This window comes from Oryctolagus cuniculus, chromosome 1 (assembly GCF_051225735.1).
Source record: "Oryctolagus cuniculus isolate XC-2025 breed Fujian yellow rabbit chromosome 1, ASM5122573v1, whole genome shotgun sequence".
In the NCBI taxonomy this organism is placed as follows: domain Eukaryota; kingdom Metazoa; phylum Chordata; class Mammalia; order Lagomorpha; family Leporidae; genus Oryctolagus; species Oryctolagus cuniculus.
The window spans coordinates 199,061,666-199,089,174 of NC_142867.1; the positions used below are offsets into that span (position 1 = coordinate 199,061,666).

Here is a 27,509-nt window from a genome sequence, read left to right on the forward strand (position 1 = left end):
CAAAACAATCCTGGAGGAGAAATGATCCACAGGATAATAGATGAAGATTGGCCACAAGCAGATCAGGTCTGAGAGGTGAATATCTAAGGATTAGCCTCTCTACTTTTCTGTAGGCTTAAAATTTCCCATAAAATAACAGAAAAAAAGACTTCCCGAGGACTTAGTCTTGTATTGAAGCCTCTATTCCTCTTGTCTCCTGGGACTAGTTTCCTTTGTGCACCTGCTTTGCCATCTCTCTCTGCAGGCTGTCTCTGTCTTTCATCTGTCTCTTCTTTGGTAGATACATGGGCACATCAGCTGTGGCTCGACATGGTCTCTTAATTCAAGAACTCTCTGCCCACCAAGAGGTGTGTCTATATCCAGATTCCCAATTCCCTGGAGAGAAAATATGATCATCCCGTTTAGATCAAGTGCCGGTTCTCTATGGCTTGGGAAGTGGCAAGCCATCCTCTCAGCAGGTGCTAAGGAAGGAGCCATTCTGCCTTGTGCAGAACTTTCTAGCCGGCGTATACACAGGCTACAGATGTGCCAAGCTCAATGTCTCCCTGGGGTCGCTAAGCAGGACTCAGAATAAATAGGGGAGCAGGAATCTAACCCAGGTCAATTCCCAAGATTCTGACGCTAACACAACACCATCCTGCCTCACCTAACTAGTTGTGTGGCATCTTTTAAGGATTGCCAGCACCCACAGATTCTGGAAAGGGAACAAATGTTTGACTTGAGCATTGGCTTTTGCACACTGCCACAGGTTGACTCCCCCAGGATGCAGACTCTGTGACAGAGATTGGGTGCAAGGCGTGTATTAGGAAGTGATCTTGGGACTGACCTTGTGGGGAGGAGGGAAAGGGAGAGGAGGGCAGCAGGACTGGGCAGAGTGAGAAATGGGCTGGGATGCAGTTTCAGAGACCTCAGTCAACCTCCCGGGCAACTGGGGTTCCTCTGCTAGCGCCACTGGCAACAGCAGAGGAATCCGTCCCTCAGGCCCCTACAAGGAGCTGGGAGGAGAACTCAGCGCCACTGTCGAAGTAAAAATCTCTAAAGAGAAGTCCGTGGAGAAGAAATTTCACTCTACAAGGACATTTCATTTTAAAGTCAATTCTTGGTTTAAGAGAGTAACTGTACCAGGGTTGGTGATCCTCTCTCTGTCGTGAGCTACATAAGAGTGTGGGTGGATCTGGGCTCCAAGGGGAAGGGCAAGTTCACACCAGCATGGGACAGATGGCATTGAGGTGGACATGGTTTAACAGGGACAGGCCCCTGGGAGTCAGTGTCAGGGTCACGCTCAGGGTCCACATTTTGCCCACCTTGGACAGGAGAGCTCTGTAGGACTGAAGAGAGTGGCGGGCCACATCCCAGAGCTTGGGCACATCCCAGGCAGGGGGACCCTGGGAACCCTGAGTGAGACAGGCTGGCAGCAGAGGTTTCCTGTTTTCTTGAGAAAGTGTTTTGGTGTCAGGGGGAAAACAAAAGACAGTCGGCCATCTGGCTCCAGACCACAGCTTGGCTCGGCTGCTGGTCCCGGTCCACCACCCAGGCTCAGCTTCCCACCCGCTTCTGCGGCTCATGCTCAGCTCTTCCTCTGTCGCTCCATCCCCTCACCTCCCAGACTACAGGGCCAGACTGTGGACTTAAGCAAGACTGAATGAGGGTGGAACAACCGAACTTAAAATGGGATAGCAGCTGTGAGTCCCACAGGCGCTACAGGGCTGGACTGGCTTGCCCACAAAGGACATGTCCTACATGGAGTCTCTCAGGGCCTCAACACCCCAGAGTCCCAGAGAAAGGAGGACGGAAAACCTCATTCTCATCTTTTCTCAGCCTCTGTGTTCATAAAAAAATAAAGCTTGAAAATGTCCAGTTACATCTACAATAAAGACAATTTTTACACTGTGTTGTGAGCATAGTATATGACCAAAAACTTCCTTGTGACAGTCTGTGCCCACTGTCCTCCGTGCCTGTCTTCAGGAGGAGGATCTTGGCTTTCCTTTGTCCTAACACAGAGGTCCATTTGGTCCCCCCACCCCCAATAGTCTGCTCACATAGGTGAATTCAGACTTGCACGGCGGAGAGTCAGGGAAACCATGAGATGTGTTTTCAGTAGCACTCCACTTCCATCCCATCAATACTCACTCCCACCAGGTTTTAGATCTCATCATTTTATTCTGTCCAGTCACAGCTACAGCTCTCCATGACATGTGCAATTCATTTTCCCGTAATCACTCTGCACATTCTCTTCTTTGGGGGTCACATTATTCTGAGAATAGCTGGAAGCAAAGAGAGGCAGGGACATGAGGCGGGGACATCTGTCCTCCAAATATCACCAGGCGAAGCGTTTCTGAGTCACCAGGGTCCTCGCCGCGGCCTTCACGTCCTTGTTCCTGAGGCTGTAGATGATGGGGTTCAGCATGGGGGTCACCACCCCATAGAAGAGGGAGATGAGTTTGTCTGCAAGGTCCTGCTTGTCTGCCCCCAGGGGGTCCTTGGACTTGGGCTTCCCATACATGAAGAGGATGGTCCCATAGAAGACGACCACGACAGTGAGGTGGGCAGAGCAGGTGGAGAAAGCCTTTTTCCTGCCCTCAGCTGACGGGATCCTCAGGATGGTGGTGAGGATGCACATGTAGGAGATGGAAATGAACAGGACAGGGACAGCAAGGAAGATCACGTTGGCCACAACCATGCTGACCACGTTGATGGAGATGTCAGCACAGGCCAACTTCAGCACAGCCAGGATCTCACAGGTGAAGTGGTTGATGACGTTGTCCCCACAGAAGGGCAGCCGCATTGCCTGGGATGTCTGTACTACAGAGTTAGTGATGCCAGCCGCCCAGGAGCCGGCAGCCATGGGCACGTAGACAGCCTTGCGCATGACCACGGGGTACCTAAGGGGGTGGCAGATGGCCACGTAGCGATCAAACGCCATCATGCCCAGGAGCACACACTCTGTGGCTCCCATGGCAAAGGAGAGGAACATCTGGACAGCACAGCCTGAGAAGGAGATGGCTTTCCTGGGGGTCAGGAAGCTGTCGAGAATGAGGGGGACTGAGGAGGTGGTGTAGCACATGTCCAGGAGGGAGAGGTGGCCCAGGAAGAAGTACATGGGCGTGTGCAGGCGGGTGTCCAGGGCGGTCACCAGAAGGAGGACCCCGTTGCCCAGCAGGATTACCAGGTACGTGGACAGGATGAGCATGAAGAACGTCTTCTCCAGCGCTGGGTGGGCTGAGAGGCCCAGGAGTACGAACTCTGTCACAGAGGCTGTCTGGTTGTCACTGTCCATGGTGTGTGTCCCCTGTCCACTGAATACGCAGAGATTCAAGCTCAATGTTCTTGCATAGCGCCAGGACACCTAGTGTGGTTCCCAGTGTGGCAGTGACTGGAAAACACTTCTGTAAGCCTACGCTATCTATTTTTTTTCCAAGAAAAAGAAGCGACAGATCAGTAATTGTTTCATTTTCACAGGATACCATTTGTGAAGTATAATATATTAATAATTCCATGCATTTTATAAGTGACTCTTTAAGACTAATACATTCATTATAGTGGTCTAGCATCCTATATGACAGTCCATCTTCTTAAACTCTGATCAGAAAAGTGACTTTAAGTTTGTCCCATATTCTCCCCCTTTGTGCCAAATACTAGTGAATGGTTAATTCTGAATCATCATCTTGTAACTATTTCTTCTTTCTAGAACATTCTCACAGAAAAAAATGCTCCTGTTGTTCCCAAGACCTTTTCTACTGGCTAGCCTCAGTACATCTGTTCATCCATCCATCCATCCTGCCTGCGTGAACATCCAGTCACCAAAATACCTGTTGATCAATCAATATGTAAGTCCCACAATTTTTTCAGAATCAGGGGGCCCATGACCCAGGCTTAAATGAGCTCACAATCTGGCGAGAAGGGAAAGCAGAGGGCTCAGAGCACCCAGAGGGCTCTCTGGGTACCAGTGGAAGAGGTGTCAAAGAAAGCCCCTTAGTGATCTAGAGCCTAGTTAGGTCTCCAAGGATGAGAGGAGACTGGACATGGAGAGATGCAAGGGAAAGGAAAGAGGTTTTCAAGGTAACTTTAGGCTCTAGAAGTTCTGGGATGTCCCTCATAGTTCAGATCTGATATTCTGTGAGGATCTGAGGCTGGCCCCAGAAACCCGTAAGTGGCTCATGACTTTTGGAAATCTGGTTCTCTTGGGTAACTGAGGCAGTGCCTTTTTATCGCCTTCTTATACTTGTACTGGATCCCCTCCCTGAGGGAGAGCAGCCACCCAGGAATCAGGGACATCAGAGCCTGCTCAGCTGCTCCTATGTGCCCCAGCCATGGACTCTCTCCCCGAGTAACCTAGCCCGACTCCTTCTCCCTTTCTAGATCCTCGTCCGCACAACCCTGATGCATGGCTGTTCAGGTTCAGCTCCTCTCTCCCAGGGATGAAGAGCTCATTGCTTTCCCCATTGCCCGCTCCCCACTTGCTGAGCTCTGCAGTGTTAGGAAATGCTGAGCCGAGCCAGCAGCTTTCTGAGTCCCTCTCACTCATGTGACGGGAGTGCAGCCTCCTTCCGGAACTGCCTTTGTGGAAAGTCATCAGACGAGACTCTGAAGCCATCTCACTTCCGGGGGAGCCTCTGAGGCTGAGTCCATGATCTAAGACCGAAGCTTCCAGACATCCTGCCTTCTAGATTTTTCTGACCCAAGAAGGAGTTCTGTCTGCCTCTCAGGCTTGCTGATGCTACATTTTAGGCACCATTTCTTCCCTTTCAAGCCCTAACCCCTTTGCAAAAATTAAGTCAGAAATTAGAAATGTTACTGTGCTAACGACAGGTTGAGCATAACTTTTATAAGAACCCCCACTTACCTTAATAAAAAATCTACTGGGATAGGGTCCCTGCGGCTTAGGAGCAGAGCGTGGACCAGAAATAGCAACACTGGTTTGGAAAGCTCAGGCCGGGATGAACTCCTCTGATCTGGAGGAAGGCGCAAAAGCTCATTCTGCCCTGGTTCTCGGCTTTGGGCAAAATCTCCAAAAGAACAACTGTGGATGTGGAAGGCAATTTGAAATCAGCACCGCAGCGGGGACTAGCGTACTCTCTGACGTGATTAAAAGTTTGGAAACAGATGGTGCAAAGTTAGGAAACTTCCTATACTTCTGGGACAGCGTCCCCAAGGTCCAGTCACGCGGGGGGCACCCAGGAAGGCTTCTTCCCCCACCTCCTCCTTCTGCTTTGCTTGTTGGAACTTTGCACACTTAGGCCGCCGAAGGACATCGGGAACGCACCTCCATGTCCTTCTACAGTTTCTGCAAACCTCCAGATGCCAAGAATTCTTGATGGGACCCGGCCCCAGTCAACAACGTAACTGTAAAAGGCCTGGAAGCAGAAGATCCAGCTAATCTGTGATATCAGCCGATCTTGACACACAGAAATGTTAGACAATTACTCTGGCTAACTACCTGAGACTGGAATCGCTCATTGGGTCATACCATCAGTATATGCCAAGATTTTTTTTTTTTAATTTTATTTACGTGTGTGTGTGTGTGTGTGTGTGAGAGAGAGAGAGAGAGAGAGAGAGAGAGAGAGAGAGAGAAATAGAATTCTCTTTTGCTGACCTCCTCTCCAAATGCCCACAATAGCTGGGGTTGGCCTGGGCTGAAACCAGGAGCTGGGACTTCAATCCAGGTCTCCCACATGGTGGCAGGACCCCAGTGTCTGGGGCCGTCACTGCTGCCCCTCAAGGTCTGCATTAACAGAGAGATGGAATCGTGACCCAGAGCCAGGGATCAAACTCAATCAATGCTCTGAAATAAGACACAGGTATCCTAACACCTACACCAACTACAAACACCTGCCCCTGTGCCTAGTTTCAGAAGAAATTCACAGCTCTTTTGCCAAAACATTTATATCTTTTTAGCCTACAACCAGTAACTTTTGAGAATTCTAGTGGCACCACCAAGTTGTCAACATTTGGTGGTGTCCACCTTAAATTTTAGCCACTCTGGTTGATGTGTACTGGTATCTCGTGGTGGTTTTAATTTACATTTTCCTTGTAACTAATGATATTGAACACTTTTTCATGTGCCTATTGGCAATTCATATATTTTTCTTTGTGAATTATCTATTCAAGTCTTTGATCTACTATTATCATTTTTAATATTGTTTTAAGAAATATTTTTGTATAAAGTCCTTTGTCAGATATGTGTATTGTAAATATTCTCCCAGTCTGGGGCTTGGATATTTATTTTCTCAAAGATTTATTTATTTATTGAAAAATCAGAGTTACAACAAGATAGGGAGAGACAGAGAGGGAGAGAGAGGGAGAGAGAGGGAGAGAGAGGGAGAGAGAGGGAGAGAGAGGGAGAGGGAGAGGGAGAGGGAGAGGGAGAGAGAGAGAGAGAGAGAGAGAGAGAGAGATGGAGAGAGAGAAATGGAGAGAGAGAGAGAGAAGGGGGGGTATATTTCATCCAGTGGTTCACTCCCCAAATGGCTGAAATGACCAGGGCTGGACTAGGCCAAAGCCAGGAGCCAGGAGCTTCCTCCAAGTCTCCCATGTGGGTGCAGGAACCCAAGCACTTGGGCCATCCTCTGCTGCTTTCCCAGGAGCATTAACAGGGAGCTGGATCAAAGTGGAGCAGCCTGGACTCGAACTGGTGTATGGGATGCTGGCGCTGCAGAATGTGGCTTCACCCACTATGCCACAGCGCCGGTCCCTTTAATATTCAACTTCTCAATAGTGTCTTTTGCTGAACAGATGTTCTACATTTTGATCAATTCTATTAATTTTCCTCTTTTTTGATTATTATTTTCCATTTATTTAAGAAATTTTTGCCTACCCTCAGTCACAGTTTTCCATGTCTTATTATAAAAGTTTTATAGTTTTAGCTTTTGTCTAAATCTATGGTCTATAATGAATTAATTTTTTATGTAATGTGGGTTAGCAATTGAAGTTTATTTTTTTCCATATGGATATTCAAGTGTCCCAGCACTTGAATAAATTCAAATTTATTGAATTTTTCTCCCTTCATTGAATTACTTTGGCACCTTTGTCAAAGATCAAGTGACCATATAGAGGGGATATACTTGCCTATTCTATTCCTTTGATCAACCTACTTTTTCCCCCCGTGGGAAAAAATGCCCAGTATCATTTAGATGTGATCCTTATACTTTTATATTAAGTTTTGATATTAGGTACATGTTTTTTCTTCTTTTTCTAAGTTTGGTTTGTGTTTTATTGCATTTCTTTCTTTTTAGTCTTATTTCATTTTTAATTTACACTTTACAGGGTTTAGCGTGATGTGTTAACACATGAATACATTGTCCAATGATCAAATCAGGGCAATTTGCATATTCATCACCTGAAACAGTTATTGTCCCTTTGTAGTGAAACATTCAAAATCTTCTTGCTGTATCAAAATACGCACCCCATTATCTTTTTACTGTAGTCCTCCCACTGAGCAACAGAACACCAGAACTTACCCCTTCTGTCCAACTGCATCTTTGCACCCATTTTCCAACCTCTCCACATCCATTTTTTTTTAAGATTGTATTTATTTATTTGAGAGGTAGAGTCACAGTGAGAGGGAAAGACAGAGAGAAAGGTCTTCCTTCCACTGGTTCACTCCCCACTATGGCTGCATGGCCAGAACTGTGCCAATCTGAAACCAGGAGCCAGGACTTCTGGGTCCCCCACCTGGGTGCAGGGGCCCAAGCACCTGGCCATCTTCTACTGCTTTCTCAGGCCATAGCAGAGAGCTGGGACTAGAAAAGGTACAGCTGGTACTAGAACCAGCACCCATATGGGATGCCAGCCCCACAGGCGGAGACTTAACCCACTGTGCCACAGCGCCGGCCTCAACTTCTTGCTATTACTGTGTGAAGTGCTTCTGACTGATCAGGTTCTTCATGGTGACCTTTGGGGTTGAGCATGGAGGTCACCACCCCATAGAAGAGGGAGATGAGTTTGTCTGCAAGGTCCTGCTTGTCTGCCCCCAGGGGGTCCTTGGACTTGGGCTTCCCGTACATGAAGGGGATGGTCCCGTAGAAGACGACCACCACTGTGAGGTGGGCGGAGCAGGTGGAAAAGGCCTTTTTCCTGCCCTCAGCTGATGGGATCCTCAGGATGGTGGTAAGGATGAAGATATGGGAGACAAAGATGAACAGGACAGGGACAGCAAGGAAGATCACGTTGGCCACTGCCATGCTGACCATGTTGATGGAGATGTCAGCACAGCCCAACTTCAGCACAGCCAGCATCTCACAGGTGAAGTGGTTGATGGTGCTGTCCCCACAGAAGGGTAATTGTACTGCAAGAGAGACCTGGACCAGGAAGTTGACGCCACCAGCCACCCAGGAGCCGGCAGCCATGGGCACGTAGGCAGCCTTGCTCATGACCACGGGGTACCTAAGGGGGTGGCAGATGGCCACATAGCAATCAAACTATGTCTCTTAACTCTCACTGCAAAGGAATGTTCCTCTAGAACTCTAGAAAATTAAAAGAAAACTTATCTTTTAATTCCACTTTTCCACAAACAAAATATTTTTGGAACCAGTAACCCTGTGTGACAGACTGGTTATGTGTTCTTCAAAATCTGCCTTTTTCTCTTAGCCATGCAATCTGCATCTCGCGCTTCCTCCTGGGAGTGGGACCATGCAAATGAGCTGCAATTGCACAGATACGTTTTGTTAGCAAATAAATATGTAGTCTTTAAAAAAATTTCTTTTGTTATTCATCTGAGAGAAATAGAGAGGGATGACAGACAGACAGGGTTCCCATCCACTGGTTCACTCCCAAAATGTCTGCCACAGCCCCTCCACTAGGGCTGAGGCTGGAAGCCAGGAACTTAATCCAAGTCTCCCCCATGGGTGTCAGGAACCCAGACTCAAGATCCATCCCTGATGCCTCCCAGTATCTGCATGTGCAGGAAGCTGGGGTCAGGAGCCAGAGCCAGGCACTGAACTCAGGCACTCCGATCTCTACCGCGTCTTAATGGAAGTTCCCATCCAGCCCTCACTGGCCTTCCTGGACGTAGAAATGGTAACTAAGGTCTGACTGTGCTCTGACCATAACGTTATGTCTGTCTGAGAGGACTCAGCCACTTGTTTTTGCAAAAGTAAATGCCAAAACAATTGGGGCTGGTATCAGGCACAGCATGTTAAGCCACTGCCTGCCATGTCAGCATCCCTTGTGGGCACAGGTTCAAGTCCCAGCTGCTCCACTTCCAACCCATCTCCCTGCTAATGCTCCTAGGAAAGCAGTGGAAGATGCCTCAAGTGCTTGGGCCCCTGCACCCACGTGGGAGACCCAGAAGAAGCTCCTGGCTCCTGGCTTTGGATCGGTGCAGCTCCAGCTGTTGTGGCCAATTGGGAAGTGAACCAGCGGATGGAAGACCTCTCTTTCTGTGCCTCTCCTTCTCTCTCTGTTTAGCTCTGACTTTCAAATAAATAAATCTAAGAGAAAGAAAGAAAGAAAGAAAGAAAGAAAGAAAGAAAGAAAGAAAGAAAGAAAGAAAGAAAGAGAAAGAAAGAGAGAGAGAAGGAAAGAAAGGAAAGAAGAAAAAGAAAGAAAGAAAGAAAGAAAGGAAGGAAGGAAGGAAGAGAAAGAAAGAAAGAAAGAAAGAAAGAAAGAAAGAAAGAAAGAAAGAAAGAAAGAAAGAAAGAAAGAAAGAAAGAAAGAGGGAGGACAGTGGTGGTTAGCAGAGGAGGGGGCTGGGCTGGGAGGACTGGGGAGGTGTGAGCCATGAGACATGTTTCTGTTAGGAGGAATAAGTCCAAGAGCTCTATCAGACGTCATGTGACTATCGTGCATAACAACACTTCGTATACATGACAGTTGCCAAGAGGGTAGATTTTAAAGTTCTCACCACAAAGATGGTAAGTATGTAGGTCATGAATACGTTAATCAGCTTGATTTAGCCATTCCACATTGTGTGTATATATATATATCTATATCTCAAAACATCATGTTGTATGATATAAACATATGAAATAGCTACTTGCCAAAAAATGTTTAAGAATTTTTCCTTGTAATGTCTCCTTTATTTGGATAAGCCATTTCCTAAAAAAAAAAAAGAAAGGAAGAAAGGAAGAAAGGAAGAAAGGAAGAAAGGAAGAAAGGAAGAAAGGAAGAAAGGAAGAAAGGAAGAAAGGAAGAAAGGAAGAAAGGAAGAAAGGAAGAAAGGAAGAAAGGAAGAAAGGAAGAAAGAAAGAAAGAAAGAAAGAAAGAAAGAAAGAAAGAAAGAAAGAAAGAAAGAAAGAAAGAAAAGATCTGGAGACTGTGCAGCATTCCAGTCCCTGGCTTCCTCCATGCACCACAAGGGCAACTGTGTCTCTCACCTTCTATTTTTGCGCTATAGAAACCAGTACAGTCGCCCTGCCTTTCATCCAAGCTGGTTTGACTTTGGGTCTCTACTGCTTATAGCTAGAAAATTGCTACCTCATCAAACTGCATAAGCAGGAGCAGGCCCTGGGCCTCGGGCCGGAGAGGCCATTCAGTGGCATCACACAGTAGGCGAGGTGGTAGCCACTCATTTGACCTGTGGGGAATCCGTTTGCAGTTTGGATCCCAGTTAGGAAGGGGCTCTCTATGAGGGCCGTTGACACTCGCTCCCCACTGCTACAGTACAGGACAAGGATTAAGGTGGAGGCCGAGGACGAGGGCAGAAGGGAGCTTTGGAGTCATGAGAGCGGCAGAGCCAAGCCTTGCACGGAGGGACCTCTGACACCACAGCCAGGCCACAGCATTTACCAACGTCTGATGACGAGGAGCAGAGTGACCTCAGCAAGCTCAGCCGGGGCCAGGGAGGTGAGGACCGGCTAAGGTGGGAGCTGGTCTGGCCCGTTCAGCAGAGCCGTGCGCGAAGCGTCTCTTGGACGTGGATGAGTGGGGAGACAGGGAACAGGTGAGGAGCTTTCAACTGAGAGCCCAGCCTCTATACACAGCAAGCGGTAAAGGCTGGTCCTCACGGGAAACAGGGGCGGTGCTAAGAAGAAGACCCCGGGTACTAATTTCTCCCTGTCGAGGAGACAGAAGCTGGCATCAGAGTTCCCGTACATCTTTGTTGGCTTCGTGGACACCACTGCCGACATCTCCACAGGGGACGTGCGTGGAATTCTCATTACGGCCCGTGCGCTCAGCCTACCCTACCCACGATGTTGTCAAGTCCAGAAAGACGGAGGGAAAGAAGCCCCAGGGCCCCTATAGTCCATAGACAACCTTGGCCTTCAAGCAGGTTTGGGGTTCTCTCCCAGGGAAAAGCATCACCTTTCTGAGCCCTCACGTAACCCCTCCATGGAAAGCCAGCAGCCTGGCTTTACACAAATCCGTCTGAGCCTAAAGATGGAGGCAAGAGGAAGCTGACCCGTCACCGGGGAAAGCCACCTGGGCATCTCATTTAGCACCTGTATGATGACGGCCTCTCTAGGCACTGCAGACAGACCGGATCCGGAACTAGCAGGCCCCTCTCGAAACATTCCTGGTCCAAAATTAAGTAAGGTCAACTCTAAGTATAATTTTGTGATCAACTAGGATTTGTTATTTGTCTATTTTTTTAATTGAGAGACAGATTTGGGGGAGAGCGAGAGAGATCATCCATCTGCTTGTTCACTCCCCAAATGCCCACAATAGCCAGGGCTGAGCCAGGCTGAAGCCAGGAACCAAGAACGCAGTCTGGACCTCCTGCGTGGGCGGCAAGGCCCCAGCTACTGGGGCTGCCACGTGCTGCCCCTAGAATCCAGAGCAGGGCGGGGGCTCAGACCAGCAGGCGTCCCTGGCGGAGGCCTCAGCACCGAACAAAATGCCTGCCCCCATTTTGTGGTAAATTTGAAGTAAATTTTCCCCTTCTGTTAATAAAATTATTCAGCCTCCTTGACTTATTTTCAGTCTATGATTCCTCAACACTAATTATGAAAATGTGGGAATTCTTGAAGTACCTGATCTACAGATTGTTTGAAAGCAATGTTATGTGAATACAACATCTTATCTGTTATTGAAGTTGAGGTAATGTTTCCTTTTATAGGGATTTCAGTGAACAATGAATATTTTTTAGAGTTTTTTTGGTTTGGGTTCTTACAGTGAAGAGTCAACACATTTTCCAGCTCTCAAACATCTTTGTCCTTAAAGAAAAAGTCACAGGGCCGGCGCTGTGGCTCACTTGGTTAACCCTCCGCCTGCGGCACCGGCATCCCATATGGATGCCGGGTTCTGGTCCCGGTTGCCCCTCTTCCAGGCCAGCTCTCTGCTGTGGCCCGGGAGTGCAGTGGAGGATGGCCCAGGTGCTTGGGTCCTGCACCCCATGGGAGACCAGGAGGAAGCTCCTGGCTCCTGGCTTCGGATTGGCACAGCGCCGGCCATAGCAGCCATTTGGGAGTGAACCAACGGAAGGAAGACCTTTCTCTCTCACTGTCTATAACTCTACCTGCCAAATAAATTAAAAAAAAAGAAAAAGAAAAAGTCACAGATCTCATTGTTGAACCCTCAACGCCAGCAGAGGAAACAGCCCTGTTTAGTCTCTGTTTAGAGAAAAATCATTGTGTAGGAAGTACAAATTCAGATGCACTTCTAGAAGGGAAATAAAAGGAATTTAATTGAGCAAATGCATTTTAGGCAAAGAGTTTTCTCTTTGAACAAGAGGAATTTGGCGAAGTCACCTGCCTTCACATCAGCCAATGAAATGCCGGAGAAGGCTGAGCGCCAGTGATACACGCAGTGTCCACCCAGTGCGCTGAGACTGACTGTTGTCCTCCGGGAGGGGTTGGGCTCCCCCGAGCTGGTGTTGGTGGGGAGATTTTCATGCAGAACATTGCTGAGAAGTGCCCTCGGATCGACCCAGGTGGAGGAGCTGGTGAAGAAACCCGGCTGTGCACGATGAGAACTTGAACTTCTGTGGGGAAGCTCCAGAGCTGGGATGGCTCTTTAGAGAGACATCTGCATTGGAGACAAGCAGACTTGCCATTGACAAATTCCTGGATGCGGCCTGCCCCTGAGGTGGGAATGGGGCTCTGGCTTAGGGAGCTCTCTTTAGTCAAGGGCGGTCCTGCAGAGAGGTTGGCTGCAAGTTGCTGTAGCCACCCCCACTCCCAGCAGCCGGCGTCACGAAGCCAAAGCCAGCTGCAGCCCTAGGTGAACCAAGGCCAGGGCCCCAGGCAGCACTCACAGCATCCCCTGTGTGCTCTTAACCAGGACAGTATTTCTCAATGTTGAACATGCATTTGAATCACAAGAAGATTCCAGTGTAGTAGGTCTGCAATGGAACCCAAGATTCTGTATGCTGAGTGAGCTCCCAGGTAATGCTGATATTCTGGTCCCCAGACCACACGGCGAAGAGCTTAGCTCTAAACTCAACTTGCCCTCATCTAGCTTTGTGATTATCGAGTGAGAACCACCATCAAAGGGGGCAGCATTTCTGAGCCACCAGGCTCCTCGCTGCAGTCTTCACGTCCTTGTTCCTGAGGCTGTAGATGATGGGGTTCAGCATGGGGGTCAGAAGTCCGTAGAAGAGGGAGATGAGTTTGTCTGCAAGGTCCTGCTTGTTTGCCCCCAGGGGGTCCTTGGACTTGGGCTTCCCATACATGAAGAGGATGGTCCCGTAGAAGACGACCACCACAGTGAGGTGGGCAGAGCAGGTGGAGAAAGCCTTTTTCCTGCCCTCAGCTGACGGGATCCTCAGGATGGTGGTGAGGATGCACATGTAGGAGATGGAAATGAACAGGACAGGGACCCCCAGGAATATCACGTTGGCCACAACCATGCTGACCACGTTGATGGAGATGTCAGCACAGGCCAACTTCAGCACAGCCAGGATCTCACAGGTGAAGTGGTTGATGACGTTGTCCCCACAGAAGGGTAATTGTACCGCAAGAGAGACCTGGACCAGGGAGTTGACGCCACCAGCTGCCCAGGAGCCAGCAGCCATGGGCACGTAGGCAGCCTTGCTCATGACCACGGGGTACCTAAGGGGGTGGCAGATGGCCACATAGCGATCAAACGCCATCATGCCCAGGAGCACACACTCTGTGGCTCCCATGGCAAAGGAGAGGAACATCTGGACGGCACAGCCTAAGAAGGAGATGGTTTTCCTGGGGGTCAGGAAGCCATTCAGGACCAGTGGGACCGAGGAGGTGGTGTAGCACACGTCGAGGAGGGAGAGGTGGCCCAGGAAGAAGTACATGGGCGTGTGCAGGCGGGCGTCCAGGGTGGTCACCAGAAGGAGGACCCCGTTGCCCAGCAGGATTACCAGGTACGTGGACAGGATGAGCACGAAGAACGTCTTCTCCAGCGCTGGGTGGGCTGAGAGGCCCAGCAGGACAAATTCTGTCACCATAGACTGGTTGGCTGCTCCCATGTCAAACTCCTTCTTTCATGCCTGGCAACAGTGAAAGACAGAAAGTGCATGTTTCTGTTTGACGGCTTGCTTGAGTCAACGCGTCTCCGGAGTTACAAACGAACTTGGGCCCCTACATGCAGCTACAAAACCAAGTTGTCTGGAGGCCGGGCTTGCAGCTGACCTTGGCAATCTAATGAAACTTGATAAAACACAAGACGCTCTGGGTAATGAATGAATGATGCTGTCTAAAGCACCAGCCGATGTCTACATGCGCTGTGTCCAGCACCTTGTAGGGAGGCAGGGGCCTCTGGGTAACCCTGTTTTTGCTGTAGAGTTGGAGACCTCAAGCTATCAGAGCTCAGTGACCCTGGTTCTTGAGGTCACACGGGCCACTCCTCTGAATCTGGTTTCTCCCCTCCCAGTAAGTTTCTGTTCTAATTTGACTCCCCACCCAGATCGTCTTGCAGGGAGAGAATGGACTGGCTTGGAAATGTAAAGTTTCCAAGGTCTTACCTCTTAGTGTCTGGTTTATACCGCAGTCTTTTGTGAGTGTAGTGGATGTAAATTAGTTCGTCTGCTCTTGACTCTCTTCTTTGCATAACCTGAACAAACAATTTCTGCAGCCTAGAACCTGGAGTTCCCACCAGAGTGACCAGAAATCGAGAGAAGGACTCCCGTGTTTCCTCCTGTAGCCACACCTGACCATGGCATCTTCGTTGCCCTGGGACTTGGTGAGAGGGACAGAATCTTACTTGACTGCTAGAACCCACTCATAATTCATACCTCCAGCTTGGGTTGGGTGGGGTCTGTTACCAGTCATGAAGTGGAGGGTGGTTGCCAGAGTGAGTCTCATGGGTTCTTAGTATAGAAATAAAAGGTCAGAAAACAATTTGCAGAGAGACAGAAACTTTTATTTGATTGGCAAGCGTCTGGTCAGAGAGGAGACCAGGCAGAGTGCCTGAGGGGGACACTGGCTTTGGGGAAGTGTCCCGAGTTTTTAGGGCATTACTATTTACTCACTGGGTCATCCTACCAGGGCGGTGCCCATTGGACAGCGGCTTCACGTTTGTTTGTTGATTGGCTTGGGGCTCAAGGAGATAGATAGTGGGGATCTCCTGGAGACTGTCTGTCTCCACTCCTCTGCTAGCTCTGGGTGGAAGATTGTAACTAACTTGAAGGCATGGTTTAAAACCGCAAGGTCACACAAGATAGCCAGGGTCTCGTGGAGCCAGTCCAACTCTCCCCAGGTGCTCAGCCCATTCCCCTGCCAGCTGTGGGTGAAAGCTTGCACCCACCTGGAAGGTGTGATTTAAGGCTGCAAAGTCACACATGCGGCACAAGAAGCTATTAGTGGAGGAGAAGCCAGTTTGCTGGAGACAGGCTTTCCAGCCGCAGCCGGCAGCTTGCTGGTGAAAGACATTCCACCTACACCTGAAGGGGCCCCCAGACTCCCAGCCCCACTGGCTGGCCTCAGGGTCATGAGCCACACTCACCTCAATTCCAGGGAGAGAAGCTATCCCTTGCCACGTGGAGAGTTTTGCAGACATGTTCAGATGACATTGACTCAACCTCCCAGAACGCCAAAGTCTGCACTGTCCATCATCACAATTTTACTGTCAGAGGGAGTTGGAACTCCAGATATCATCCAGCCTGCCGCAGGAAGCCCAAGATGGCCTGGAGCTGGTGGCCTAGTAGCTACCCACGTGCGGACGAGAAGTGCTGAGTTCTGCGTAGGCGCTGGGCCAGCAGCTGAGCAGCCAGCTGGGACCCCTACGCTCCATGTCGCAGTCCCTGGGTTCATGTCCTGCCTGGGCTCCTGACTCCAGCTTCCAGCTTATGCACACCCTGGGAAGCAGCAGCGGATGGCTCTAATAGTTGGGGCCCGCCTTCCACACGGGAGAGCCAGGTGGACTTGCTGGCTTCTGGCTTCAGCCTGGTCTAGCTCCAGCCATTGTGGGAATTTGGGGAGTAAACAAGCAGACAGGACCATTTTTTTTCTCTCTGCCTCTGTCTATCTCTCTCTGTGCTTCTCAACAAACAAAACAAACAAACAAACAAACTGGAGTCCTGCCTTTGTAGATTGTCTTTGCAATGTTTCTGCTCTACTTGCTTGTTTTTAAATTTAAAATTTTTCAATTTATTTTCACTTTACTTAAAAGAAAGACTGATATCCCATCCAGTGGTTCACTATCCAAAGGCCTACACTAGCAGGGCCGAGCCAGGCTGCCAGGAGCCCACGACTCAATCCAAGTCTCCCACATTACAGCCACCATCTGTTGTCACCCTCTGTATTATTTAGTTTTTTAAATCAAAGTCTCCCCCAGCTTGGGGTCACTGGTCTATTTCCATGGCTCTCAATTTAAATGTGAAGAAACTGAGGTAGGAGAGAGATTTGTGAATTGCACATGGCCCTGAAAAAGTGCTCTTTTTTTTTTTCTTAAGATTGATTTAGTCATTTGAAAGGCCGTGTTACAGAGAATGGAGGGGGAGACTGAGAGATACCTTCCATCCCCTGGTTCACTCCCCAAATGGCCACAATGGCCAGAGCTGGGCCAGGCCATGCCAGAAGCTTCCTCCAGGTCTCCCACATAGGTGACAGGTACCCAAGTACTTGGATCATCTTCCACTATTTTGCCAGGCACATTAGCAGGGAGCTGGATGGGAAGTGGAGCAGCCAGGACCCAAACTGGTGTCCATATGGGGTGCTGGCATCACAGGCAGTGGCTTTACCTGTTCCACCACAGCGCCAACCCCTGGAGTGCTTTTTCTATTTGGTAATGGTACAGTGTCCAAAAGAGGCAATCCCAGGAATTTCAAGAATGAAGTAGGAGGAACTATTTTTTTAGAGACAAGCTCCTTTTAGTGTCAGGGAGCACATGACCCGAGTCCCGGTGGAAGTTCATAGTAACGCCACCTCGTGCACAGCCCCGAGCCACCTGCGTAGAAGCCCCTTTCCCGTCGGTGACGCCTCAGCCGCTGCTTGAGGCTTCCCTCGGAGGGAGCTCACAGCACTGTGGCTGTCAGGAAGCTTCGGGGACGTGAAATCGGCTTTTCCTCACTTCTTCCCTCCTCCACTGGTCCCTAGCCGGCCCTCTGGGCTCACACGAAGCTTGCCTGCTCCCTTCCGCAGCTGCAGCCTCCAGAGCTCCCCCAGCCCCTCCCCTGCACAGCTGCACACTCTCCCAGCTGGGGGAGAGCCGGCCACAGAAGCTACCCAGGATGGACCTGGTTTCGGGAAGAATCCAGTCAGGATCTATTGCTTGCAGGAAGGAAGGCCAGGGGAGCCGGAAGCGTTCCAGGAGGAGCGACTGCCCCTAGTGTCCGCTGCCCACCTGGGCGGTACACAGCCACACGACCAAGCCAGCCATCCGAGCCCTATCTCAGCCAGCCGTCCCAGCAGCTCTGGGGGCACACTCTTGCATGGGCATACATACTCTGGCTGCTGTCTCACCTGCTGGTGTCTCAAGATGACCCTGAACGGAGAGGCGCCTGTGGTGCACCCACAGTCCCAGAAGTCCTTGCCCGGCCACCAGGCTCTGCGAGACAAGGGAACAGAGGCTCAGCCAGGAGCCCCGGCCTGGAGAAGGCTGTACCACGGTGGGCCGCCCAGCCCTGCCTGGCCACTGGCCCCCAAACCCTCGCTCCTCTGTGCCCCACACTCCTTTCCCGGAGGATCCCACAGGGAGTCTCTCTCTCAGGAATTCGGGGCGGTTGTTCTGGGGCCAAGTCCTATCCCAGAAGCAATTTAAAGTTTGGTGAGAGACTCAGAGTTTAGACTTCACCCCACAGGCCCAATTAGGGGGAGCTACGGAGGTGTGCCCTATACTCAAGGCAATGTCCCAGAATGTTTTCCAGTGCCAACTACTCAGGGTTCTCCTGGGCTTTGGTTGCAAAGATTGGTTCAAGGCGGCCCTGTCACTGCCCTAAGAACTCTAGAGGGGGATGTAAACATTCCAGAAACTTCAGGGGTTCTCAGGCCACCCAGGCTTCTCCTCCCCGGGACCCAGTGTGTGCTCTCTCTCTGTTCTCCACAGAGTTGGGGTGGGCATGAGACCTGATGACCTGAGACAGGACTCTGTCATCGGAGAACGCCCAGCAGAGTAGAACTACCTGCAGGCAGCCGCAATGCTGTCCAGGACGCTGGGCACCAGGGGAACATGCCAGGGACGGAGGAAAGGGTGGCTCTGGGAGACATACAGAAGGAATTTGCAGGATTGAGAGGTGAATGAGGGGTGGGAAACATGCAGGAGAGCAGAATCAACAACAGCTCAGGGGGCTCAGACGGCAGGTGACCCCACATTTGGCACCCTGGCATGCCGAACAGCGTAAGCTGAAGGAGTTTGAGAAAGGGCATGTGCAGGCTGTCTCTCTGACCTTCCCTCTCCCTCCTCCCCTGAGGCACAGGACGCGGGCCAAGAGGACGCCCAGCTGACTACACGTGGTTGCTCTTGGCCCCATCACATTGCCCCGCGACTCTCCAGTCTCTACTTTTTACAAAGAATTCTCAGGCTTAACTGTGTCTCAGGCTCTTTACTTCCATATGAAGCCCCCTGTGTCACACAAAACGTTGTTGAACTCATGTGTGTGCATTTCTCTTGTTATAGGGTCCTCAGCCAATGAACTTGAGATCAGCAGAAGCAACACTCATATACAATACAGCAAACCTCGAGGACCAGAGGGAAGCCGTGGGGGAGTACGCCGGGCAGCCTGTCTGGCCTGGGAGGAACGGGGCAGCCGCGGCGTTGCTCCTGCTGCTTTCCTGCCCATCCTTTGAGCCCAGCTCTGGACTGGTGAGTGCAGATGAAGCTGTGACTAAGGAATAATCTCTGTGATCCAGGTGTTCACCGCTGAGCGGGTTTCTTGTAGTTGACACAATGGGGAGGCGCTTGTAAAGTGGCATCCCAGACGAGCAACTGTTCGGCTCCTGGCTGCTCCATTTCTTTTTTTTTTTTTTTTAAGCTTTATTTTACTTATTTGAAAGTCAGAGTTACACAGAGAGAGAAGGAGAGGCAGAGAGAGAGAGAGAGGAGAGGAGGTCTTCCATCTGCTGGTTCACTACCCAGTTGGTGGCAACTGTCAGAGCTGCACCAATCTGAAGCCAGGAGGCAGGAGCTTCTTCTGGGTCTCCCACATGGGTGCAGGGGCCCAAGGACTTGGGCCATCTTCTACTGCTTTCCCAAGCCATTAGCAGAGAGCTGGATGGGAAGTGGAGCAGCTGGGACTTGAACTGGTGCCCATATGGGATGCCGGCACTACAGGCGGCAGCTTTACTCACTATGTCATAGTGCCAGCCCCCAGAGAGCTTTAACATTCAGCCCTTCCCGACCCCCGACTCCCAGAATGGAGAGAGAGCTGGAGATTGAGATCAATCACCAATGGCCAATGATTTAATCAATTATGCCTGCATAGAGGGGCTACCATAAAAAGTCCCAAACCAAAGGGGTTGGGAGAGCTTCCTGGGTGGTGAGCACGTGGCAGAACGGGGACAGCAGTGCACTGGGCGGGGCGAGGGAGGGTGCATGGGGGCATGGAAGCCCCACCCTCCCCCTCCACCTGCCCTACACAGCTCTTCCACATGGCTCTTGCTGAATTGTGCCCTGTATGATAAACTGGTCAATGAAAGTCAAGTGTTTCTCTGATTTTTGTGAGCCGTCGAAGCAGATGATGGAAGCTGAGGAGGGGTTTGTGGAAGCACCCCTGGCTGCTGGTTGGTGAGAAGGAAGAGTGGCCCGGAACTGGGACTGGCGACGGAAGTGGGGGCAGGCTTGGGAGACTGAGCCCTCATCCTGTGAAGTCTGCACCAGCTCCAGGTAGCTAGGGTCAGGAGTCAACGGTAGGGTACTCATGTGCTGTCCAGAAAGCTGCAGTACTGGTTAGCCCACATGGGTGGCATCCGAAGCACCATGGAGCAGGGCCGGCAGTGGAAGGGTCCCCGAGTGTGAGCTGGTGGAGGACCCTCCCCATTGCACCATGCCCTGACACTCACAGAGGCGGCTGCTCTCTTTGACCTCGGAGTTCCTAGCCTCTCAGATTTCTGCAGGAGTTGAGAGATGTTGCGGGATTCTCGGCCAGACACTTGGGGCTCACACTTGAACGGGCGTTGGAATGTCAATCGGGATCCAAGTGGCTTCTGTCTGCAGCAGGGCGTCCCCCAGCTCTGGTCCCCGCCCTGGGGGGTGCGCAGCCACTCTGCCCTGCTCCTCTTGCTCTGGTTAGAGCAGAGGACTTGCCTCGGCGAGTGGTCTCCCAGCCTTGGGGAGGCAAAGCTTTGCCCACCCCCACCCCACCTGGCCTCCATCCTCTTCCCTCCTCAGGGGTCTGGGTCCAATTGGGGTTTTATCCCCAGAGGACGATGGTTCTTTTTCCCCTTCCAAAGAATGTTCTTCTCCTGACTCCGGGTGGAACCTCTAGATTTCTGGGCAGCATCGCTCCCTTCAGATGCGGGATCTCAAGGAAGCTCCTGTGACTTCCGGGGGAATGCCGCGGCCACGTCTGTCCTCCAGTGGCACAGGCGTCTGCTGACCTGGCAAAGCCTGGGGTTCACCCGACCCCTTGGTCCCTTCCGCTTGTCCTTGGCAAATCACCTCTCCACCCCCACCCCCCACCCCGGACATCTGGGAATGAGATTTCTGACGTGCCAAGCTTGGCCTTGACCAAACCCAAGTATCCCTGGGCTGGTCTGTCGGAGGCTCTGATTCACAAAGGGAAACATGGCTAGCGGGGCCCCAGATCCCAGTGCCCTGAGTTCCCCCAACACCGCATTAGCAAGAAATTGAGCCGCAGACGGCTCGGGTGCGACCCAGAGGCGGGCAGCAGCAGCAGCAGCAGCACCCAGGACCTGGGGACTTCGCAGGTCCTTGGATGCCGCCTAGACCTCAGTCAGAGTCTCTGGCGCATGCGCGGGTGAGTGTGTGCGGGTGGGTGTACACGGGTGTTTTGGGTATGTCTTAAGTCCTCCAGATGATTAGGGAGCATGCTCAGGGCAGCAGACTGGAGTCCCAGTTATGACTTTGGTGGCATCTAAGTGGAGGGAAGGGATTCTTTCAGACCCAGCAGTGCAGCTGCCTGACCCTTGACCCTTGACCTTTGACTGCCACCCCCCCAGCTAACTTCCCCTGGGTCACTGGTCCCGGGGCATTTTTCTCTATCCTTCCAGTGGAGTGCCTTCTTCCTATTCCCAGGTTCCACTTTTTCAGAGTTCTCGGGTCACAGCACTTGGGCTCCCGTGGCCCTGTGGCCAAGGACTCCTATAAGCCCATGGCTTTGCTTCTTTGGAGGCCTCTGACAATCTCCCGTGGTAACACAGTTAGAGTCACATCCAGGGACAGCCAAGCCACCACTGCCACTTCCCTGAGTGATGGACAGGTTGAAAAGTCAGAAAGCTTCACCCCCTGCTCAGAATTCTGCCCCATCTCTACCTGGGTGTTCCCCAGGCCCTCAAGCCCACCATGCCCCCCACAGAATCCATCTTCTCCCCTAAAACCAGCAATCTGGTTAACACCTTAGTGGAGTCAGCATCATCCTCCCAACATCTGAGCCAGAAATACTGATTCTACCCTCTCTGCTGCCGGCTACATCCAACAAAAGAGGACACTGTATTTTTTAATCCACCAAACAACTTTTGAATCTTCCTGTCCTCACCACGTCCCTCTGTCGTTGTCCAGGCCATGGACTTATCTCTCCTTTCCCGAAGTGTTTCCCTACGTCTCCAGTCCTTGCCCTCTTCTCCTAGTTCCCTCCATACTGTGCCCAAAGTAACCAACCTAAAATGCAAACGCGGTCGTATCAGACCTTTACTAAAACCCCATCGGGCCGACAGGAGCAGGCGCTAGGGCCCAGCCTAAACCCCTGCTAGCGTCTTCAGGCCCCAGCAACGTCCCCCTGCTGGTCGCTGCCAGCCGGCTCATCCCACCTCTGTTAGCAACAGGCCCTGCGGCCAGGGAGGCTTCCCCACCTCCCTTCTCGGGCTCATTGCCACTCTCCACTCCAGCAGTGTGCTGACAGGGATTGAACAACCAACTCAAAATGCCTTGAGCTCCTGGCTCCTGGCTTTTCCTGGCCCAGCCCTGGTTGTTGCGGCCGTTTGGGGAGTGAACCAGCAGATGGAAGATCTCTCTCTGTCTCTCTCTGTAACTCTGACTTTTAAAATAAATAAATAAATCTTAAAAAAAAATACTACGCCTTGATCTGTAGCATTTGCTGATTTCTGTGATGTAAATATTCTCTTCATGGTCAACTTCAAGCTACCAAGGAAGTCACTGAGTGGAAACTGAGCAGAACCTGTGAATAACTGATGATAATAATTGATGAGCCAGTGCGAGCCACCGGCAGCACACCACAGGTGGGGGCACCTTCTCTGGGGGCTCCTCCCCCAGCCTGGACCCTCTTCTGGCCATGTGCCACTGTCCCTGTTTGGTGACTATCTTGTCATGTGACTCTGCTGCCACCAGAGGGCGCACACCCCAGAGGCAGTGCTCTGGGTTTCTCTGCACATTTGCTGAGTAAAAGAAGGTGCCGGCCGGCGCCGCGCCTCACTAGGCTAATCCTCCGCCTAGCGGCGCCGGCACACCGGGTTCTAGTCCCGGTCGGGGCGCCGGATTCTGTCCCGGTTGCCCCTCTTCCAGGCCAGCTCTCTGCTGTGGCCAGGGAGTGCAGTGGAGGATGGCCCAGGTGCTTGGGCCCTGCACCCCATGGGAGACCAGGAAAAGCACCTGGCTCCTGGCTCCTGCCATCGGATCAGCGCGGTGCGCCGGCCATTGGAGGGTGAACCAACGGCAAAGGAAGACCTTTCTCTCTGTCTCTCTCTCTCTCACTGTCCACTCTGCCTGTCAAAAAAAAAAAAAAAGGACCCTTGTTGTCCTGGGTCACCTTCTGTCAGGGACTCCCGTGAGGTCTTGGAGCACATGTGGAGATGATGGGGGAAAGGCCAGTGACTTAGTTGGGTGGCCAGTGAGGATTGAGAGAACACAGCAAGTTGGTTTAAGGCACCTAACCCAACGAGATGAAAATTTGGAGTTCACATCTTTGCCTCAGATACCCCAAAACACTGCCTGAGCACAGACTGGAGGTGATGGGGCTTGGCCAAGCACAGGGGGAGAGACTTGGGGGTCTGCATGGATCACTTAGTCAACAGCCAGCAGCAGGCTGATTGACTCTGCTAACTGGATTGGGATGCTCAGAGAGAAGGGGTGGGGGGAGGCTGGGAGGCAGGAGGGACTGTAGGGAGTGGAAGAGGAAGGAAGAGAGGGAGCGAGGAAGGGAGGGAGCAGAATGGAAGGAAGCAGGCAGCAAACTTCTTGTGGTGCCTTGGACATAATTGGGTCTTGGGGACATTATCCCAATAGGATACAAAGTTTCTAACTGAGTGCAACTCACTTTCCAAACTATAAATGACTTCAGGGACAACCAAGGTCCCAAAGAACAAACAGGGTCTAATTGTTTTCTAGGGGCAATGGCCAGGCCTTAGGAAATTTTTCCCCAACCACACAAGACAGGTGGAGGGGACAGGACCGGCCAGACCCTCACCTGTCACAGGTGCACCTGTCACGCGTTCTGAGCCCTGAGCCCTGCTGCTTCAGACCCTCTGACGTGCAGCTTCTTCCCAGCACTTAGGAAACGGCTCGTTCTTCTCAGCAAGTTGCTGAGAAAGCTTTGGTGAGGGGAAGAGCAAGCTTCAGTAGCTCAGCTTCATTGCTCTCATCAGACTGTGGAACGGGCGCGGGCGCGGGAGCGGGGAGGGTGTGGAGCTCTTTCCTCATCCCTGTGCGGGGAACGCTTGCCAGGCACGCACTCCTGTCCCGCTTCCCACACTCAGCTGGCCCGCCTTGGTGACAACTGCTGTAGGCACAGTCTGAAGTCCATGGCCACCCCGGGCCACGTGTCTGCATGTGGGGATGGTGACTGGAGGGAACACTCTCTTCACAGGGCCCCGGATGAGCCAGTGTGAGCCCTGCTAATGCACCTAGGAAAGCAGTGGAAGATGGCTCAAGTGCTTGGCTAGCTGTGAGGCCTGGCCAGCTGCTGGCTGCATCTCTGCATCACAGGTACCCATGGGTCCCAGGCACAGGGTCTGACTTCAAGTTTGGGACCATTTTCCGTATCAGCCTTTGTAGTCCTTTTGTAGCCTTTTGTAGACCCCTGGATGATGTATTTGCCTCAGAGAGACACAGCTATGCTTTGTTTTTCTTTTCTTTTCATTTTAAATTTATTTTACTTGAAAGGCAAAGTTAGAGAGAGAGACAGACAGACAGACAGACAGACATAGATCTTCCAGCCGCTAGTTCATTCCCCATATGGTTGCAACAGCCAGGGCTGGGTCAGGTGGAAGCCAGGAGCCAGAAGCTTCTTCCGAGTCTCCCACAAGGCTAGCCAAGCACTTGAGCCATCTTCCACTGCTTTCCCAGGTGCATTAGCAGGGAGCCAGATCGGAAGTGGAGCAGCCAGGATTTGAAGTGGCACCCATATGGGACGCCAGCACTGCAGGCTAAGCCACAACTCTGGCAGCTATAGCTGTGTTTTTCAAGGACCTGGGGAAAGAGAGAGATGGATGCTTGTTCGTCTTCATGCTGAAGCCAAACAATGTCTGGATATGTGAAGCTGTCCCGCGGAGGATGTGGAGGACGGTTAACTGCCCTTTGAGGCCCCAGATGGCAGGGCCCGGCATAGGCTGCAAGCGGGTAGAGTTCAGCTCCATCCCAAAGGCCAGCTAATTCCGGAGGAATTGAGCCTTGTCAGGAGGCCAAGAGCCCCACACTGCTCGGTCAAGCCTGGCACCAGGACTATCAGAAATGCAGGAATGGTTCTCGGCCTGGGAGAGGAACGGTGGCCCCACGGGTTACAAGCCCGGGAGTGATTAGTGCGGTCGAAGGAGATTATGACGACGGTCTAATTGTTTACAGGACTGTCTCAAATAAAAATTACTTTATTTGAGAGGCAGAGAGAAAGAGACAGAGGCAGACCAGAGAGAGTGCTCCCAGCCACAGGGTCACTCCTCTCAAGGCCCTCGGTGGCTGGGGCTGGGCTGGGGTGAAGCTGGGATCTCAATCCAGGTTTCCCGCGTGGCTGCAGGAACCCAATTTCTTGAGCCATCGCCACGGCCCGCACAGGTGTGCGTTAGCAAGAAGTCAGAGTCCCAGCGGTGCTGGGCGTGGGACCAAGGCGCTCCAGGGAGGGGCGTGAGTGCCTTCACCACAAGGCCAAGCACTTGCCCACCCTCTCTAGATCTTGAGTTCTTTGGGGTCAGGGGCTGTGCCTTTCATTGCTGTTTTCCCTCACCCCGAACTGTGCCTGGCCCAGAGCAGATGCTCCAAAACTGTCTCTAAAACCTGAACTGAATCATCACGGCCCCACGAGCACTGCGGGCCGAGGCCCCACTCAGGGGCTGCCCGGAGCTTCCCAGGCAGGCAGCCCCGGCAACGGCTGAGGCTCTTGGGGCTGGGAATCAGAGAAGTCAGGCGTATTTGCTTTCTAAGAGTGATCTATTTATTTGAAAGGCAGAGTTACAGGCAGGTGGGCAAGGACAGGGAGAAAGATCTTCCAGCCACTGGTTCACTTCTGAAAAGGCCGCAATGGCCAGGGTGGGCCAGGCTGAAGCCAGGAGCCTGGAAACCCCATCCAGGCCTCCCATGTGGGCGGCAGGGGCCCAAATACCTGAGCCCTCCTCTGCTGCCTTCCCAAGGACACTAGCAGGGAGCTGGATCAGAAGCGAAGCAGCTGAGACTGGAACTGGAGCTCCGATAGGGGGTGGCAGCAGAGCAGGAGTCGGCTTAACCCGCTGCACCACACGCCGGTCCCTCACGAGTATTTTGGTTACAGGGCAAACAGAGCCAACTTGCCCAGCACCCTCAAAGTTGCAACCAGGTTTTGTACTGGGCCAGAACAAATGCTTTTAAGAACGCCTAGAAGTCTGGGGAGAGAGTTAAGCTTCCCAGAAAGAAGCGCTCACAGCAGGACCGCAGGTTCTGCAAACAGGCTCAGGAGCGCGGGTGCCTCGGGTCAGGCAGCGGAGGATGAAGCCAAGGGGAAGCTGAAGGTTGCAGTGCCCCAGGGGCCCGCCGGCTGCTCCACGTTTACAAAAGTATCAGCAGGACTTTCAGGCTGTGGCACTGTGAGCGTCAATACGTGGGCTGCTTCTGTCAGCAGTGTCAGCAGGAGTCCTCTAGGCTCCCGCCTGGGCCAAGAAGGAGGATGCTTGATTTTTCTGTTGGTGGTGGTGGTGTTTTTTTTTTTTTTTTTTTTTTTTTTTTGGTGTTCATTAATATCGTGTTATCACCTTGTGTGCCTTATTTTTACAATGTATGCCAGCAGTTATATTTCCAAAATTATTTATAGAAATTGCATCAGGGCCAGCACTATGGAGTAGCAGCAACACCGGCATCTCATATGGGCACCAGTTCCCATCCTGGCTGCTCCACTTCCAATCCAGTTCTCTGCTCATGAGCCTGGGAAAGCAGCAGAATATGGCCCAAGGGCTTGGGCCCCTGCACCTGCGTGGAAGACTCGATCAAGCTCCTGTCTTCTGACTGCTGCCTGGCCCAGCCTTGGCCGTTGCAGCCATTTGAGGTGTGAACCAGCAGATGGAAGACCTCTCTCTCTCTCTCTCTCTCTCTCTCTGCCTAACCCTCTCTCTAACTCTGCCTTTCAAATAAATAAATACATCTTTAAGAAAAAAAAAGAAGTTGTCTTGATACTGGGGTGATGTTAGCGTTTGCCTCTCAGGTATTGGGAGCCTTGAAGGTCTGGGACCAGCTCAGCCCGACCTCAGGGCTATGGGAACATCCAGGCTGACACCTGCTTCCTCCTACCTGCCCTTGACCTATCGTACCGCCCTTTGCAACCCCACTCCAAATATAAGAAGTTTAGTTGGGGGGCTCTCACAGTGGACTTTGTACCCCAGAACCTGTTGCCCATCTCTAGGGGCTGCCGGCAGTGCCTCGAGAGGCTTCAAAGCCCCCCTTTGGAACACAGCCTCTGGGCTGTCCTCACTTCCCCAATCCCTGCTTTTCCCAGAACCGTGACCCCACGCCTCCTCATTGTCCTGTTACCTCTGCAATGTTTCCCACCCCATTTGCACCTCTATCTAGTTTTTCTAAGTGTCATCTATAAGAAAGCTGGTCCAAGTGAACCTGTTTGTTCTCACAGCCAAAGCTAAATGCTGAACTCTACTGCATTGCTCCTAGAACTGCACCCAGGTGAGCACATGGTCAGG

At 51.7% G+C, this 27,509-nt stretch overlaps 3 protein-coding genes across 3 annotated transcripts; all 3 read right to left on the bottom strand.

Annotated features, from left to right (window-relative positions):
• Positions 1-2,317: 2,317 nt before the first annotated feature.
• LOC100341482 (olfactory receptor 13C7) lies at positions 2,318-3,327 on the bottom strand. Its single transcript, XM_017348859.4, has one exon. The coding sequence runs from the start codon at positions 3,275-3,277 to the stop codon at positions 2,318-2,320; it is 960 nt and encodes a 319-aa protein (XP_017204348.1). The 5' UTR covers positions 3,278-3,327.
• A 4,505-nt stretch (positions 3,328-7,832) lies between these two features.
• On the bottom strand, positions 7,833-11,096 carry LOC103348033 (olfactory receptor 13C7-like). The gene is made up of 2 exons (XM_070061365.1): positions 10,944-11,096; positions 7,833-8,417 (listed from the first exon to the last, which is right to left on the bottom strand). Exons 1-2 carry the CDS (start codon positions 11,094-11,096, stop codon positions 7,833-7,835), a joined length of 738 nt encoding a protein of 245 aa, XP_069917466.1.
• Positions 11,097-13,363: 2,267 nt separating this feature from the next.
• LOC108175373 (olfactory receptor 13C7) lies at positions 13,364-14,360 on the bottom strand. The gene has a single exon (XM_070054314.2). The coding sequence runs from the start codon at positions 14,318-14,320 to the stop codon at positions 13,364-13,366; it is 957 nt and encodes a 318-aa protein (XP_069910415.1). The 5' UTR covers positions 14,321-14,360.
• Between the last annotated feature and the right edge of the window lie 13,149 nt (positions 14,361-27,509).

Coding starts and splice junctions, on each gene's coding strand:
- LOC103348033 (XM_070061365.1), bottom strand. CDS start 11,096: ATGAGAATTCCACGCACGTCCCCTGTGGAGATGTCGGCAGTGGTGTCC. Junction 8,418..10,943: donor TAGCACCGCCCCTGTTTCCC/GTGAGGACCAGC, acceptor TAAGAGACATAG/TTTGATTGCTATGTGGCCAT.
- LOC100341482 (XM_017348859.4), bottom strand. CDS start 3,277: ATGGACAGTGACAACCAGACAGCCTCTGTGACAGAGTTCGTACTCCTG.
- LOC108175373 (XM_070054314.2), bottom strand. CDS start 14,320: ATGGGAGCAGCCAACCAGTCTATGGTGACAGAATTTGTCCTGCTGGGC.